Raw genomic sequence first — 16,002 nt, forward strand, 5'->3', positions numbered from 1 at the left:
TGTCCTGAACGCAGGCATCCTCTGAGGTAAGTCATGATACTGCACAAAGTGAGTGTCAGGGTCTGGAAGGATGAGGAAGAGTGGTGGCAGCTAGTGGTCCAGGAGGCACCTGAGGGTGAAAGGGATTTTGAACCAGGTTCAGACTGGTGGGACAGGGAGGAATCACCAGCGGAGAGTGAGGGAGAAAGGGAGCCCCTTGAGGTAAACACAGAGGCTGATAGAGAAGGAGCGAGGACTGTGTCTCCTGCTCTGCAATACAGTCCTGATTCAGCTCCTTCTCCTGCTCCACTCCCAGCGCAGGAAAGGAGGGACGGGAAAAGGCTAGAATGATTAAGAAAGCTGAGTCACAGTGGGGGGAAATGCAAGGACAGAGGTATAAATAAGGGGGAGAGAGGACAGAATTTTAGCTTCTGCAACTGACATGGTTATCTGATAGATGTGCCGTGTGCTGACACCTTGATTAATGAGCAATCAATGTTATTACTGCAATCACTGTGCCTGGTTCTGCTTAGAGCGTCAGACAACAGACAGAGGGCCTTTTCTGGCAGCCTGAAAGTAAGCAAGGAAGTGCTCAATTCATTTTGTAACTTGGGCCCAGTTCTCCAATGTCTTATGATTATTTTGAGTTCTAATTCTGTCTTGTGAAAGCAACTGTCAAGCTTTGCAATGCTTGTGCTGGTAGTTCTGTTCTCTCATAAAAGGTAAAGGTAAAGGGACCCCTGACCATTAGGTCCAGTCATGACGAACTCTGGGGTTGCGGCGCTCATCTCACTTTATTGGCTGAGGGATCTGGCATACAGCTTCCAGGTCATGTGGCCAGCATGACTAAGCCGCTTCTGGCGAACCAGAGCAGTGCACGGAAATGCCGTTTACCTTCCCGCCAGAGCGGTATCTACTTGCCTATGTATCTACTTGCACTTTGACATGCTTTCGAACTGCTAGGTTGGCAGGAGCAGGGAATGAGCAACGGTAGCTCACCCCGTCGTGGGGATTCGAACCGCCAGCCTTCTGATCAGCAAGTCCTAGGCTCTGCGATTTAACTCACAGCAGCACCCATCTCCCCTGCTGTTCTCTCATATGGTGTGCAAATTCTATAATTTCAAGTGTATTGCAAATGATCCTGTTTATGTCCTACATGCATGGCACTAGCCTGGTGAAATCTTTCTTGGTTGTATTATGCCTTTTATCCCTCAAAGGTGTGTTTACATTGAGGGGGCCCTGCACCTTGATTGAAAAGGACTTTCACCACCATCTCAAGATCTTGCCCGCAAAGGGGTTATTTGTCAATGGACATGCACACTGCCTTGCCCCTATGATCGGGGGTGCGTGGGCAGTGTGATATCAGCAGGCCATGCATACATGCCATGGGGTGTCCTGAAGTCACTTACACACACTGTGGGGCGTGTTGACATGTCATGCAGACGCCCCATGGCTTCCTCATGAGTCACAGCATGCTGACATGCCCGGGTCCCCTCAATTACGATGGCAAAGTGGGGTGATGCTAGCATGCCCTTTGGTTTGCGCCACAATGGATGCCATGAAATGTTGAGGGAGCCCTGCCCCTTCCTTGAAATTTTTCATGGGTAGCCCCCACCCCCCATTTAGCACCCCTGTCACTGGGTCATAGTTTATGGCTCGTAGCTTCTGGGTCCAAAAAGGTTCTCTTAAAGAGTGGGTGTGCCATTGCCTCTATCATGCCACACACTTTACTCTGAGCTGCTCTGGGACTGCCCCATTTTCATTTTATTTAAGATACGCAGCCCTGACCTGGGTTTTCCTTCGGTGTTATAATAAATATCCCCTTTATACCTGCTGCCCCCACAGATCACTTTGATCTGAAAACTTAATCCCCCATGTAGGCAAGAAAGAGGCCTTATCCTGAAGCCAGGCATCCTCTGATGTAAGTCCTCATAGTGCACACAGTGAGCGTCAGGGACTGGCGGGATGAGGAAGAGTGGTGGCAGCCAGGAGGCACCTGAAGGCGAAGGGGACTTTGAACCAGGTCAGACTGATGGGACAAAGAGGAATCACCAGCAGAGAGTGAGGGTGAAGGGGAGAGCCTTAAGGTAGCAGCAGGTGCTGATAGGCAAGGAGCAGGGGTTGTGTCTTCTGCTCTGCAATACAGTCCTGATTCAGCTCCTTCCCCTGCTCCACTCCCAGCGCTAGATAAGAAGGGATGAGAAAAGGCTAGAACCATTAAGAAAGCTGAGTCACAGTGAAAAAAATGCAAGGACAGAGGTATAAATGAGTGGGCAAGAGGACAGAACTTTAGCTTCTGCAACTGACATGGATATCTGATAGATGTGCCATGTGCTGAATCCTTGATTATTCAGCAATAAAGGTTATTACTGCAATCAGTGTGCCTGGTTCTGTTTACAGTATCAGAAAACAGACAGAAGGCCTTTTCTGGCAGCCTGAAAGTAAGCAAGGAAGTGCTCAATGCGAATGGACATCATACTTGCAAAAAACCACAAAACCACCTGTTATTACTGGCCAAGTTCTCAGTGAACTATTTCTTCCTTCCTTTCTTAGTCAAGATGCTGGACCTGACCACTTTTTCATGCAAGACATTTTCAAAACTTTGGAACATTCTCTGGAGCATAATGGAACACCAGCCTTTCCATTTTCCCCCATGGCCTGTCTAATCCACTATTATTTTCACACCCATTCAGATCTTCCTGAAACCAGGTGCTCTGCCCAATCTGCAATGAATCAGATAAGATATTTTCAAGGGGGCAAAACATATTTTGTTCAATGCTTCTGCTGCACATGGTGCCACAGACCAAGCAACCCCGCTGGGGCTGTGTACCATGTTATTATCTAAAGACACAGCAATTCATTCTTTCTCAAGCAGTATCCATATGGTATTTTGAAGCCCATATGCCACAGAGAAACAGCAGAATGCTTATTAAAAACCACCCCAGTGCCAATGACAGCTATTCTACCATTTATTTATAAACATAGATTATAGCTGCTGGAGGGCAACAGGACAGAAGGTGATGACATTGGGTGATGATAAGTATTTTAGACTGAAACAGGTACTTTATTTTTAAGAGGAGAACCACCACATCTCAAGATGTTAAGTTTACCCTTCTGGACCCTACTCATGGTGTTCCCACTATTTTTTATACGTTCTGCTTTGCATTGTGTGATTGACCTCTTTCACGTCCAACACCAGTATTATCAGCCGGGGCACTTCGTTATTGGTGGAATCACTTCACAGTTCTTCTTACCAATCTTCAATGAAATAGACTTCAAGGAAAAGCCAAAGGAAACACCTGCTGATGAATTAGTGTAAGAACATGATTTTTTATTCCTTTGGGGATAAAAGCTTCTGGTTATGTACGTACATAATAAAAATTTGATAATAAACATGATAGTGTGGTCAAAAAGAAGTCTCATCAGTGCTGGCAGGTGGCTAGTAGGATGTGTAGTAGAGAGGACAGGCAGACCATCAGTAGACTGAGCTAGAGTCAATGAAATGGGACCATCGCCTGGACTGTCCAAAAGTAGGAATAGGGGAGAACACTAGCTCAATTTACATTGAAAGGCACACCTAACTAATTCAGATTTCCTGAAATGTTTTTTAAACCAAAACACTGACATCCTTTGAAATTCATATTTCATCTGCAGCCATATTTTTCCCTTCTTTTTCCCTGCTCTGCTCTTCAGCAGTTGTGTCATACATTTCATACTTCATTAGAATTAGCAAATGTAAGAAAGGCCCTGCTAACTCCGGCCAAGGGCCCATATAGCCCTACACTGTAATCTCACAGTGGCCAACCAGATGGCCATGAGAAACCCACAAGCATGTCCTGAGCATTACAGCAGTCTTCTCAGCTCCTATTCCCAGGAACTGTGCTTCAAAGACATGGTGCCTCCAATGGTGGGGAGAGAACATAGCCACTGTGCTTAATAGCTATATCCCTCATTACAAATGTCAAATCTTCATTTAAAGCCATATAAGTTGTTGGTCATCACTAACTCTTGTGGGAATAAATTTCATAGTTTACCTAAGTGTTTACTTTCTTTTGTCTCTCCTGGATCTTTCAAAATTCAGTTTCATTCCATGTCCTCAAATTTGAATCTTGTGGGATAATGCCTTTGTGTGTTTATCCACTTTCAAAACATGAGGTCTGTCCAGCAGAAGCAGGAAGACCCACCACATGCACAATCTCTGTATTGTTTCAGCACAGTGCCAAAGAACTACCAGCATGTCCTTTCCTTAGTCTTTGCTGTGAATGAGGTCAACGAGAACCCCAACATTTTATCCAACATCACTTTGGGGTTCCAGATCTATGACAGCTACTGTCATGCAAAGATGACTTATCAGAATACTTTGAACCTCATCTCTCATCATAGGAAAACCATCCCCAACTACAAGTGTGGTGTTGAGAAGAACCTGATAGCTGCCATTGGGGGCCTTGACTCTGAAACTTCAAGCCATATGGCCTCCATCTTGGAGCTTTATAAGATTCTACAGGTAGGAAGAGTGTGGCTGGAATGTAGACTCCACAACTGTTGTATATGATTTAGCCTTAGTGTATATTCCCAGGGTTTTGGGAGAGGGAGAAGGACAGGAGAATGTTTTTGGCGGGCTAAAACAAAAAAGTCTTGCTTTTTTAAAAAAATAACATAGTTATCTGTAGAAAATCATGTCAGTAATCACCAGCTGATTGTGCTAAACACTGCCTCTGCCTCAAGGAAAATGATGTGACAAAGAATTCAACCATTTGCAGTAATGAATTAGTTATCTGTAGAAAATCATGTCAGTAATTGCCAGCTGATCATGATGCATATCAGTTAATATCTTGACCCTCCTCCACAAAGATATCTGTTTACCTGGCCATTTTCCTTTGTAAGAAAATATGAAATAACATAAAACCATTTTTGTAAGCAAAAAATAAAATAAAAACCAATGTGTGGGGGGGTGACAAGAAATTTTCCACACCAGGAAATTTCTTCCTATGCCTCTGTCTCCCAACACCATTTTTGGTATGGCGTAATCAGAGGGAAAGGTGTAGGGGTGAAGAGTTTGGTTGGTGTGATGAAAATGCACCTAATGTATACAATCCAGCACTCACCATAATGCATTTGCACTGTTCAAACGTCTCTCCCTTCCTTTTTGCCCTCAATGTACATCTCAGAGACTCTTGTCCCAAGAGGCCGAAGAAGTTCCCTTGACCCACTCCATCAGCCACTACTGCCTATAAAACATGGCAAAAGTAGGAAAATGAGGAGCAGGGATGCGCAAAAGCAAATTCAAAAAGTAATCCTTAAATTCAGAAAGTTATTGAATTCAGCAAGAATAAAAAACCTAAGGACACATAGATATCCTACCTGGTGATTTACAAACCCTCTGTTCTTTGCTAGATCACCTATTCTTCATTTACTCCAGCGGTGAGTGAAAAAGACCCTATTTCTTCCTTGTACCAAATGGCCCCCAGTGAAGAACATCAATACACTGGCATTGTTCTGCTTCTTCTCTATTTCCAGTGGAAGTGGGTTGGGATATTTGTCACAGCTGATGATAAAGGAGAAACGTTTGTGAAAAAGTTGACACGCCAGCTTTCCCAGAATGGCATCTGTATAGCTGTCACTGAGAGAATCGTAACCCACAGGGGTTTTGATAATACTGGGTTGATAGAGGAAAGTCAGAATATGGCCGAGTCCCTAAGCAAAACAAACATCAATGTATTTGTTGTGAATGCAGACAAAAACACCATGACAGGTTTGCAATGGCTGCTACTGATAGGTAGAGAGATGAGTATGAGTCCCATAAACAAAGTGTGGGTTATGACCGCCGACTGGGATTTCTCTTCGGAGCCATACCACAAAGATCTGGATGTACTAAACTTCCATGGTGCCTTATCCTTTGCCATTCATTCCAGTGAGGTTAAGGAGTTCCACCGTTTCCTCCTGAACCTAAATCCCCACTCTGAGGCCGATGGCTTTATCAGGTTCTTCTGGCAACAGGCATTTGGTTGCCCATTTCTAGATGTAGAGACGGAGGAGGAATCCTGCACTGGTGAGGAGAAGCTGGAGAGCCTTCCTGGGGCTTTTTTTGAAATGCAAATGACCAGCCAAAGCTACAGCATCTACAATGCCGTCTATGCTGTGGCACATGCTTTGCATGCCATGTTGGCACCCAGAACCAAACAGGGAGAGATGGTGCTTGGTAACTATCTGAGACCTCAAAATCAATATTTCCGGGTAATGTCTAACATAGTTTGTCAAGGAATACACACTTGCATTGGTTTGGTGAAATTCAATAAGCAGATCAAAAGCTTTTGTTGTATTAAATTCTATGTAAGCATGCTGGCAAATTTAAGTCAAATGGCTTGCCAATACTGCAAAGCTTGAATGTTTTTAGCAGTTGAAAAGAGCTAAAAAGAGTTGAATGGAAATGTTGAACTTAGGTGGATGGATATGGATTGAGGATTAAATCTGTAAATTAAAATTTAAACCTCCTATCCAACATGTGTGGGAGAAAAAAGATGGCAAGGAGGCTGTGAAGCTAGGAATTATCAAGTTACATATTTTATCTCTGTTTATTTGTGTTCTGCTGATCTTTCCTCAGTTTCTACCTGTTGCTCAGAATAAAGCAGGCAAATTTGTAAAAGTAATTTTTTTTACTTACATTGAATGAAGGCAGCTACTACCTCTAGGTAAAAAATGCTTCTTAATTACGAAATACAAAATTAGTTTCTAAAATGGAATCTGGGCAGGTATGTCTCCCCTTAAAATAATAATAATAATAATAATAATAATAATAATAATAATAATAATAATAATAATAAATTTTATTTATATCCCGCCCTCCCCAGCCGAAGCCGGGCTCAGGGCGGCTAACAACAATCAAATAATCAAACAATCAAATAAACCAACATTCTAAAAATATTTCATTATAAAAATTAATTAAAATCAAGTTGATGGCAACCATTAAGCAAAACTCTGTGCAGGTTGCCAGAGGAGGGAGTCAGGCTGCGCCCTGACCAAAGGCCTGGTGGAACAACTCTGTCTTGCAGGCCCTGCGGAAAGATGTCAGGTCCCGCAGGGCCCTAGTCTCTTGTGACAGAGCGTTCCACCAGATTGGAGCCGCAGCCGAGAAGGCCCTGGCTCTAGTTGAGGCCAGCCTAACCTCTCTGAGGCCTGGGACCTTCAGGATGTTTTTATTTGCAGACCGTAGGTTTCTTTGTGGGGCATACCAGGAGAGGCGGTCCCGTAGGTACGAGGGTCCTAGGCCGTATAGGGCTTTAAAGGTTAAAACCAGCACCTTAAACCTGATCCTGTACTCCACCGGGAGCCAGTGCAGCTGATATAGCACCGGATGAATGTGGTCTCGCAGCGAAGACCCCATAAGGAGTCTCGCCGCGGCATTCTGCACCCGCTGGAGTTTCTGGGTCAGTCTCAAGGGCAGCCCCACGTAGAGCGAGTTACAATAATCCAGTCTGGAGGTGACCGTCGCATGGATCACAGTGGCTAGGTCAGGGCGAGAGAGATAAGGGGCCAACTGCTTAGCTTGGCGGAGATGAAAAAATGCCGCCTTTGTTATACCTGTAATCTGCGCCTCCATAGAGAGGGAGGTATCGAAGATTACACCCAAACTCTTAACGGACGGTGCTGGCACTAACTGCACCCCCGCAAGAGATGGGAGTTGCCCCCTCAATCCCATATCGTCCCGTCCCAGCCAGAGGACCTCTGTCTTCGAAGGATTTAACTTCAACCGGCTCCCACGTAACCATCCAGCCACAGCCTCCAGGCATCTGGTCAGTGTGTCTGGGGCCGAGTCAGGATGGCCATCCATCAACAGATAGAGTTGGGTGTCATCGGCATACTGATGGCAACCCAGCCCAAAACTCCGAACAAGCTGGGCGAGGGGGCGCATAAAGATGTTAAAAAGCATCGGGGAGAGAATCGCACCCTGAGGCACTCCACACACCAAGGAGTGGCGCGATGACAATTCCCCCCCAAGCGCCACCCTCTGTCCCCGACCAGAGAGAAACGAGCGCAGCCATTGGAGGACTGTGCCCTGGATCCCCACGTCGGCAAGGCGGTGGTCTAGGAGTTCGTGATCGACCATGTCGAAGGCTGCTGACAGGTCTAGAAGAATCAGCAGCCCTGACCCGCCTCGATCCAGCTGCCTGCGGAGATCATCTGTTAGGGCGACCAGAGCCGTCTCGGTCCCATGACCAGCGTGGAAGCCGGACTGGAATGGATCGAGAGCCGATGTTTCATCCAGAAACCTACCAAGCTGTTCAGCAACCGCTCTCTCAATCACCTTACCCAGGAATGGGAGATTCGAAACCGGGCGGTAATTGGACAGATCTAAGGGATCTAATGATGTTTTCTTTAAGAGCGGACGCACCACTGCCTCCTTCAGTTCCCCTGGGAATATCCCGGTGCCAAGGGACAAATTGATGATATCCCCCAGGGGGGCCCGCACCTCATCTGGACACGCTCTAATCAGCCATGACGGGCACGGGTCAAGAGGACAGGTGGTGGGCTTTCCAGCTTGGAGGAGTCTGTCCACATCGGCTGGAGATATCCGGTCAAAGTGGTCCAATACTGGACCCGAGGACAGTCGAGGGGCCTCCAGTTCATTTATTGTGTCCAAATTGGCAGGAAGGTCATGGCGGAGCAACAGGACCTTCTCCGCAAAAAAGCTCGCAAATGCCTCACAGCTGTGTGTCAGATTGTTATTTAAATTTGGCTGTCCTTCAAGGGACGTTAAAGACCTAATTATACTAAATAATTGCGCCGGGCGAGAGCTAGCGGATGCAATGGAGGCCGAGAAGTAAGACTTCTTAGCGGCCTTCACTGCCATCTCATAGGTTTTCATAAAAACCCTATAAGATGTTCTTGAGGCTCCGTCACGAGCACCCCGCCATACTCGCTCTAGCCGTCTTAGATCCCGCTTCATTTTCCGAAGCTCCTCGGTAAACCAGGGAGCCCGGTTTCTGTGGGGTCGCAGAGGGCGCTTAGGTGCGATCTCATCGATGGCTGCCAGGAGCTGGGTATTCCAGCCCTCAACAAGCTCAGTCAATGAGTCGCCAGGGGGAGCAAGGTCCCGCAAGGCCTGACGGAATCTATCAGGGTCCATCAGCCTCTGCGGGCGAGCCCAAATCGGCTCGCCACCTAAGCAGGGTGGGGGTGGAAAGTCAATCCTGGCTTTCAGAGCGTAGTGATCAGACCATGGCACTTTCATCAAAGGAGACATGATCACATCTATACCGGCGCCAAAGATCAAATCCAGCGTGTGGCCTGGGGAGCTTCAACAAATAGTATGAATTGATCCCAGCATGAGAAAACAGAAGCTTTGTAGTGTTCTCTCTTTTTACCCAATTTACCGTTCTCTTTCTTCCTCTGTAGCTTCAACCTTTCCTGAGGAATATCTTGTTTAACAACAGTGCGGGGGACACTGTCTTTTTTAATGAGAAATGTGAGCTAGAAGGTGGATTTGATATTATCAACTGGGTGACTTTCCCAAATAAGTCCTTCTTAAGAGTGAAAGTTGGGAAACTGGATCCTCAAGCTCCACTGGGCAGTGATTTCTCCATTGATGAGAAGATCATTACATGGCACCAGAGTTTTAACCAGGTGGGACCCAATTGCAGCTTCTGAGGTCTATAGGTCGACATTCACCAGATTTGTTTCATAATCATGTACAGCCTGCTGAATGAGTTCCTTTTAGCTGCATTGATTCTTTGTATGGTTAGGGATGGGTTGTTTACATGTCACTGTAGAGATTTTGGTTTCCAGGGTTTAAAACCCTGCAACTCTGCACTCATTCACTGGTCGAAATACCTAGACTATCTAGCTGAACCAAGCTCTGTTGACCAGTGGAAGGTAGTTGGTATGGTGTGCCTAGCAGCAAAGGGTTAGAGCCTTTTTAGGAATTCTGTGGAAGAACTTTTTAGAAGTCAGGATATTGTAAATTAATATCATTCCCTTGGTTCCCATACACCTCTGCCTACCCACTGTATTTCTGCTGTTGCCATGTTTGAGATGTCCTTTTTCTTAACGTGGAATGAGAGCTAAAACTCAATCATTCAATAAATGTTTTGGAATGAGAACATCCACATGCGACAAGCACAGAAAGCATGCATTGCAAACTTGTGCTTCGTAGGAAACTTTAATTTTAATTCTGTGATTCATTTTTTTAATGAACCAAGTTGTCGTTTCTCATCTGTATAAATGTATTTTAAAAGGAAACATATGTCAGTATGTCCATTGGCTTACACATTTTCTTTCCCTGAACCATTTACTGGCTGAGTGGCTCAGTTGGTTAGAGCATGGTGCTGGTAATGCCAAGGTCACAGGTTTGATCCCTTTATAGGACAGCTGTATATTCCTGCATTGTGGGGGGTTGGAATACATGATCCCAAGAGTCGACTCAAATGCTGCAATTCTTTGATTCTATATATATTTTTATTGGTTCGAATATGCACAAATATTGGTGATTGAAACAAGCATTGTAAAGATAGTGGTGCTAATTAATAATAATAATAAATACCCTCCGAGTGCATTAATTCAATGCAACACCCTGTTGATGAAATGGCAAAGAACAAACAAAAATATAATCAAAAACATGCAATACCTTCTGTTTATGGATAGGTGGTGCCCCTTGCCTTGTGTAATGACCACTGCCATCCAGGTTGCAGCAGACAAAGGAAAGAGGGGGAACCATTTTGCTGCTATGATTGTACTCCATGTGCAGAAGGGAAGATTTCAAACCAGACAGGTACGTTTCCAAGCACAATTCAAAGTGTTGGTGCTGACCTTTAAAGCCCTAAACGGCCTCGGCCCAGTATAGCTGAAGGAGCGTCTCCACCCCCTTTGTTCAACCTGGACACCGAGGTCCAGCTCCAAGGGTCTTCTGGTGGTTCCCTCACTGTGAGAAGTGAAGTTACAGGAAACCAGGCAGAGGGCGATCTCAGTAGTGGAACGATCTCCCATCAGATGTCAAAGAAATAAACAACTATGTGACATTTAGAAGACATCTGAAGGAAGCCCTGTTTCGGGAAGTTTTTAATGATTGATGTTTTAATGTATTTTTTTAAAAAAGTTTTTTATTAACAATTTCAACATAACAAAATATCAAAACATATCATATTCATTATTTTCCCCCTTTCCCCCCACCCCCATCAAACCCTCCCTGCCCCACCAAGACTACCCTCAGCTCCTCTCTCTGATTTCTCAACACATGTTATTCTCTGCATATTATAAAATCATATAGATCCTTATATTATCTATCTACCATGTTATCAATTAATAAATTTGTGTATGTTTATTCAAAACCTGCCAAGGATTCCAATTCATTTTGTTGTCTTCTTAAGTAATTTGTAAAAAGTTCCCATTCTTCTTTAAAGTCACAGTTGTCCTTATCTCGCAGTTTGTATGTCAGTTTAGCCAATTCTGCATAGTTCATCAATTTCTCTTAATCTTCTGTTGAAAGCCGCCCAAAGTGGTTGGGGAAACCCAGCCAGATGAGTGTGGTATAAATAACATATTCTTATTCTTATTCTTGTAGGGACTGTATGGTACAGTATATCAACTTTTTTAGCTATTTGTGGTAGAATAGATGCCTTACACAAGACATGAAGATGAATCATTACTTGTCAGGTTGGCGACAGTTGAACAACAAGTATTATTCATTCATATATATTGATATTGATATTGATATCTATACTGTGTTTCTGTCCCTTGAACCCAAGAGAGGGTTTGTTGTTAGCTATTTGAGAAAAAATAAATGCCTTACACCAGACTTGAAGATAAAACTTTACTTTACAGGTAAATATATATTAATGAATGAAATGTGTTTCTGTCCCTTGAACCCAAGAGATAGTTTAGTCCTTTTTTGTTTTTAAAGCTGCTTCATAGCAGAGCATGAGCTAATAATCCACAGCTTGCCTGTCCTCTGAAACTCCTCCAGACAGTGTCTGCTTGAAGTCACCACACTCCCATGTTCTCAGTCAAAGATGCAACTCACAGAATAATCAGCCAACCGCCAACTACCAACTTCCTCCTTCTTTCCTCAATACCATTTATTCTTTGTGAAATAAATTTACAATGCAAACACAATACAAATACAAACATTTGTAACATCTGTGATGGAAATTGCTATATGAAGAGGAAGAGATGGAGATCACGGAAAGGGTAATGTTTTGTTGTTGTGGCTGTCCAGGAAGAAGCTGAAAAACACTCTAATTAACAACAAAAACAACAACCTCTCATATGGTGCTTCTTAATTGGCTCTGCTATCATTGGCAACAACTAGTGGCATTAGCTATTTTTAAAATACGTAATTCCATATATTTCAGAATGTCTTCCTTAAAAATAGTGTGTTAGAGATACAAGCGTTCTATCATAAACAATAGAATAAACAGCCAACCAACATAGTTTCTGCTTACCTCCACACCTGTAAAATGCATGGATTGCATGGACAGCAACTCACTTAATCACCAAAACTCTAGAATTGTCAATTCAAGAGTATTTTTTACCATATTCCTAGGTGTGTTAACTAGGTTATATTAGCACTGTTGATATTCCATTGATGTTAAGCCTCCCTTCTGGGATAGGAAAGGCTGTGAATATTGGTAAATGAAACTTCCTATTTTACAACCATTTCTACTGGTAAGTTGTGAAACATTAAAGCTTAATTAATATTTCTCAATCCAAATAGTTTGAAAGTTCTTAGTGCTAGCATAGGGACTTTTCCCCTCTAAACGCACCAAAAAATTTTATGAGTTTGTAAACAAAAATTCTCTGAGAATTATTATTTAGATTTATTTCTAATTTAATTATCCACTGGAAAGTATCCACCGAAAAATAAGTTAACTTAAAGACAAAACATATTAACACTCTATGAATTTCCTGAAAAAGATATTTTTCTCTATTGTGTATGTTGTAAATTATATTGAATTATAGTGCAGTAAAATTCAAAGTTTCCTGATCCTAAACCATAAATATTTGTATCTCAGTGAGACTCAAAATGCTATAACTGTAATCCTGATTTCTTTATACTGCAAGATATGGATGACTGCTTCCAGTGCCAAGAAGATCGGTATCCTAACCAGGAGAGAAACCAGTGCATCAGCAAGAAAGAAAACTTCTTATCTTATGAAGCACCTTTAGGTATCAGTTTGGCTCTTTTGGCTCTGGCTTTTTCTGCAACTACAGCATTGGTGTTTGGAATCTTCATCAAACATCAAAACACTCCCATTGTCAAAGCCAATAACCGGAATCTCACCTACACCCTGCTCATCTCCCTGCTGCTCTGCTTCCTCTGCTCCTTGCTATTCATTGGGCGCCCCCAGTTGCTGACCTGCAATCTACGACAAACTGCCTTTGGTATCATCTTCTCAGTGGCTGTTTCTTCTGTTTTGGCTAAAACCCTCACTGTGGTTCTGGCTTTCATGGCCACCAAACCAGGATCCAAGATGAGGAAATGGGTGGGGAAAAGATTTTCCATCTCTATTGTTCTTGGTTGTGCTTCTATCCAGGCAAGTATTTGTATAGTATGGCTCTGTACTGACCCTCCTTTTCCAGATCTGGACATGCACTCTCTGCCTGAAGATGTCATAGTGGAATGCAATGAAGGTTCAGCCAACATGTTCTACTATGTTCTTGGTTACATGGGATTGCTGGCTCTTGTCAGCTTCGTTGTGGCTTTCTTTGCTCGGAAGCTGCCGGACACTTTTAATGAAGCCAAATTTATCACTTTCAGCATGTTGGTGTTTTGCAGTGTGTGGCTTTCTTTTGTTCCATCCTACTTAAGCACCAAAGGGAAGTCCATAGTGGCTGTGGAGATCTTCTCCATCTTGGCCTCCAGTGCTGGAATCTTGGGTTGTATCTTCTCCCCAAAATGTTATATCATTGTCTTCAAGCCTGAACTCAACTCAAAAGAGCAGCTAAAAAAGAGAAATAAGTAACAATCTATCAGACGAAACCCAATTCCAAAGTAAGCACAGTTGACTGGAACAGGCATTGCTTCCATTTATGTATGAATACCAAATGCTTCCATTGTGTCCCATTATAGCCTGAAGGTATGATGTTTTGCTTCTGTCAGAGACGGCAGATTTATAAATGCTTTTGTGTTCCTCAGAATATTCTACACTTTTGTTTAAAGAATGATGCTGTAGGCTATATGTACATCATATTTTATTCCAGAATCAATGGAGATGGAATTCTTTTTTCCTATATAGTGTAGACACAATATTGATCCCTGGATAGAGTTTGCCCCTTAAAAGTGATTTAAAAAACAAAATAAAATAATTTGGTTTCATTTTAGTAGCAGATGTTTATTCTTTGGAACATGCGGAACTGTCCAAGGAAGCTGCAGTGCATGGCAATACATTCTCAACTCTTAAGCAAATATTAATAATAAAACAGCTGGTTTAGTTCTGAAAATAAAGACTTACTACCCATTGCTTCTGCATTACTCTGCTGTCTGTCCAATTGAAAATATATGGAAGCAGGAGAATGCAATTCCAGCAATGGGAGATATACTCACACCTTCCTTCTTTATTCACCTGGGACATAAGGAGGTCAACCTGATCAGGGTTATGGTTCTCAAATGAGTGTTCTTTTCTTGTGGATGGTGGGATCCTGGACTAATCTAGGTTGTTAGCAATCCCAAAATAGGGAGGGAAAAGACATATCTCAAATGTCAAAGTTCAAGCTGTGTAGCTATGGTGCCACAATGCCCCCTCTGTGGGGAGGGAATTCCAAAGGCCACAAGAGACAACGCTTTTTCCCATACCAACCTACCCTGATATGTCTGAGGGCAGTGAAACTACTAAGAAGGTGATTCTTAGGAGATGATAAAATTGAAGAGAGTCTGTAGAGAAGGAGATGCACTCTCAGTTGTTTAGGGTTTTAAAGACTAGTCTGAGCACATTTGCAGACCAAACAGACAACCAAGAACAATGTGGTGGGTTGCACTCCTTCCTTCTCTCTCCCGAAAATATCACCAGCCAGGGCAAGCAAGTCAGTATAGTTGCCTTGACCAGGCCCGAAACCAAACTGAAATTGATCCAGACATTCAGTCTCCTCTAAGTGTACCTGGAGCTGGACATCCACCACCATCTCAAGTATCTTGCCCCAAAGGGGTTATTTGTCACTGGGCATGAATGCTGCCTTGCCCCTGTGATCGGGGTTGCCTGGGCAGTGTGATGTCAGCAGGCCATGCACACATGCCGTGGGCTGTTCTGATGTCACTTGCACACACTGTGGAGTGTGTTGACATGTCATGCAGATGCCCCATGGCTTCCGCACGGGTCACAGCATGCTGACATCATGTGGCCCGTGCCCCCTCAATTGCGATGGCAAAGTGGGGTGACGCGAGCATGCCCTTTGGCCTGCACCACAATGGCTGTTATTAAATGTTGAAGGAGCCCTGCCCCTTCCTTGAAAATTTTCAGGGGAAGCCCCCAGCCCCACTTAGCACCCCTGTCACTGGGTCATAGTTTATGGCTCGTAGCTTCTGGGTCATAGCTTCTGGGTCTATAAAGGTTATCTTAAAGAGTGGGTGTGCCATTGCCTCTATCATGCCACACACTTTACTCTGAGGTGCTCTGGGACTGCACATTCTCCCCTGTATCACATTTTCATTTTATTTAAGATACGCAGCCCTGAGCTGGCTTTTCCTTCGGTGTTTTAATAAACATCGCCTTTATACCTGCTGCCCCCACATATCACTTTGATCTGAAAACTTAATCCCTCATGTAGGCAAGAAAGAGGCCTTGTTCTGAACCCGGCCATGCTCTGAGGTAAGTCCTGAGACTGCACACAGTGAGTGTCATGGTCTGGCTGGATGAGGAAGAGTGGTGGCAGCCAGGCGGCACCTGAGGTTGAAGGGGACTTTGAACCAGGTTCAGACTGGTGGAATAGGGAGGAATCACTAGCGGAGAGTGAGGGTGAAGGGGAGACGCTTGAGGTAGCCACAGATGCTGATAGAGAAGGAGCAGGGACTGTGTCTCCTGCTCTGCAATACAGTCC

General features: G+C 43.9%; 1 protein-coding gene across 1 annotated transcript; it reads left to right on the forward strand.

Annotated features, from left to right (window-relative positions):
* Nucleotides 1–1,944: 1,944 nt before the first annotated feature.
* On the forward strand, nucleotides 1,945–13,972 carry LOC128399019 (vomeronasal type-2 receptor 26-like). The gene is made up of 7 exons (XM_053360276.1): nucleotides 1,945–2,040; nucleotides 3,179–3,294; nucleotides 4,192–4,483; nucleotides 5,374–5,847; nucleotides 9,373–9,600; nucleotides 10,618–10,744; nucleotides 13,033–13,972. Exons 1-7 carry the CDS (start codon nucleotides 1,945–1,947, stop codon nucleotides 13,932–13,934), a joined length of 2,235 nt encoding a protein of 744 aa, XP_053216251.1. The 3' UTR covers nucleotides 13,935–13,972.
* Nucleotides 13,973–16,002: the final 2,030 nt, after the last annotated feature.

The sequence above is a fragment of the Podarcis raffonei genome, chromosome 13 (assembly GCF_027172205.1).
Source record: "Podarcis raffonei isolate rPodRaf1 chromosome 13, rPodRaf1.pri, whole genome shotgun sequence".
Taxonomy (NCBI): domain Eukaryota; kingdom Metazoa; phylum Chordata; class Lepidosauria; order Squamata; family Lacertidae; genus Podarcis; species Podarcis raffonei.

Coding starts and splice junctions, on each gene's coding strand:
- LOC128399019 (XM_053360276.1), top strand. CDS start 1,945: ATGAGGAAGAGTGGTGGCAGCCAGGAGGCACCTGAAGGCGAAGGGGAC. Junction 9,601..10,617: donor GGCACCAGAGTTTTAACCAG/GTGGGACCCAAT, acceptor GTTTATGGATAG/GTGGTGCCCCTTGCCTTGTG. Junction 10,745..13,032: donor GAAGATTTCAAACCAGACAG/GTACGTTTCCAA, acceptor TTATACTGCAAG/ATATGGATGACTGCTTCCAG.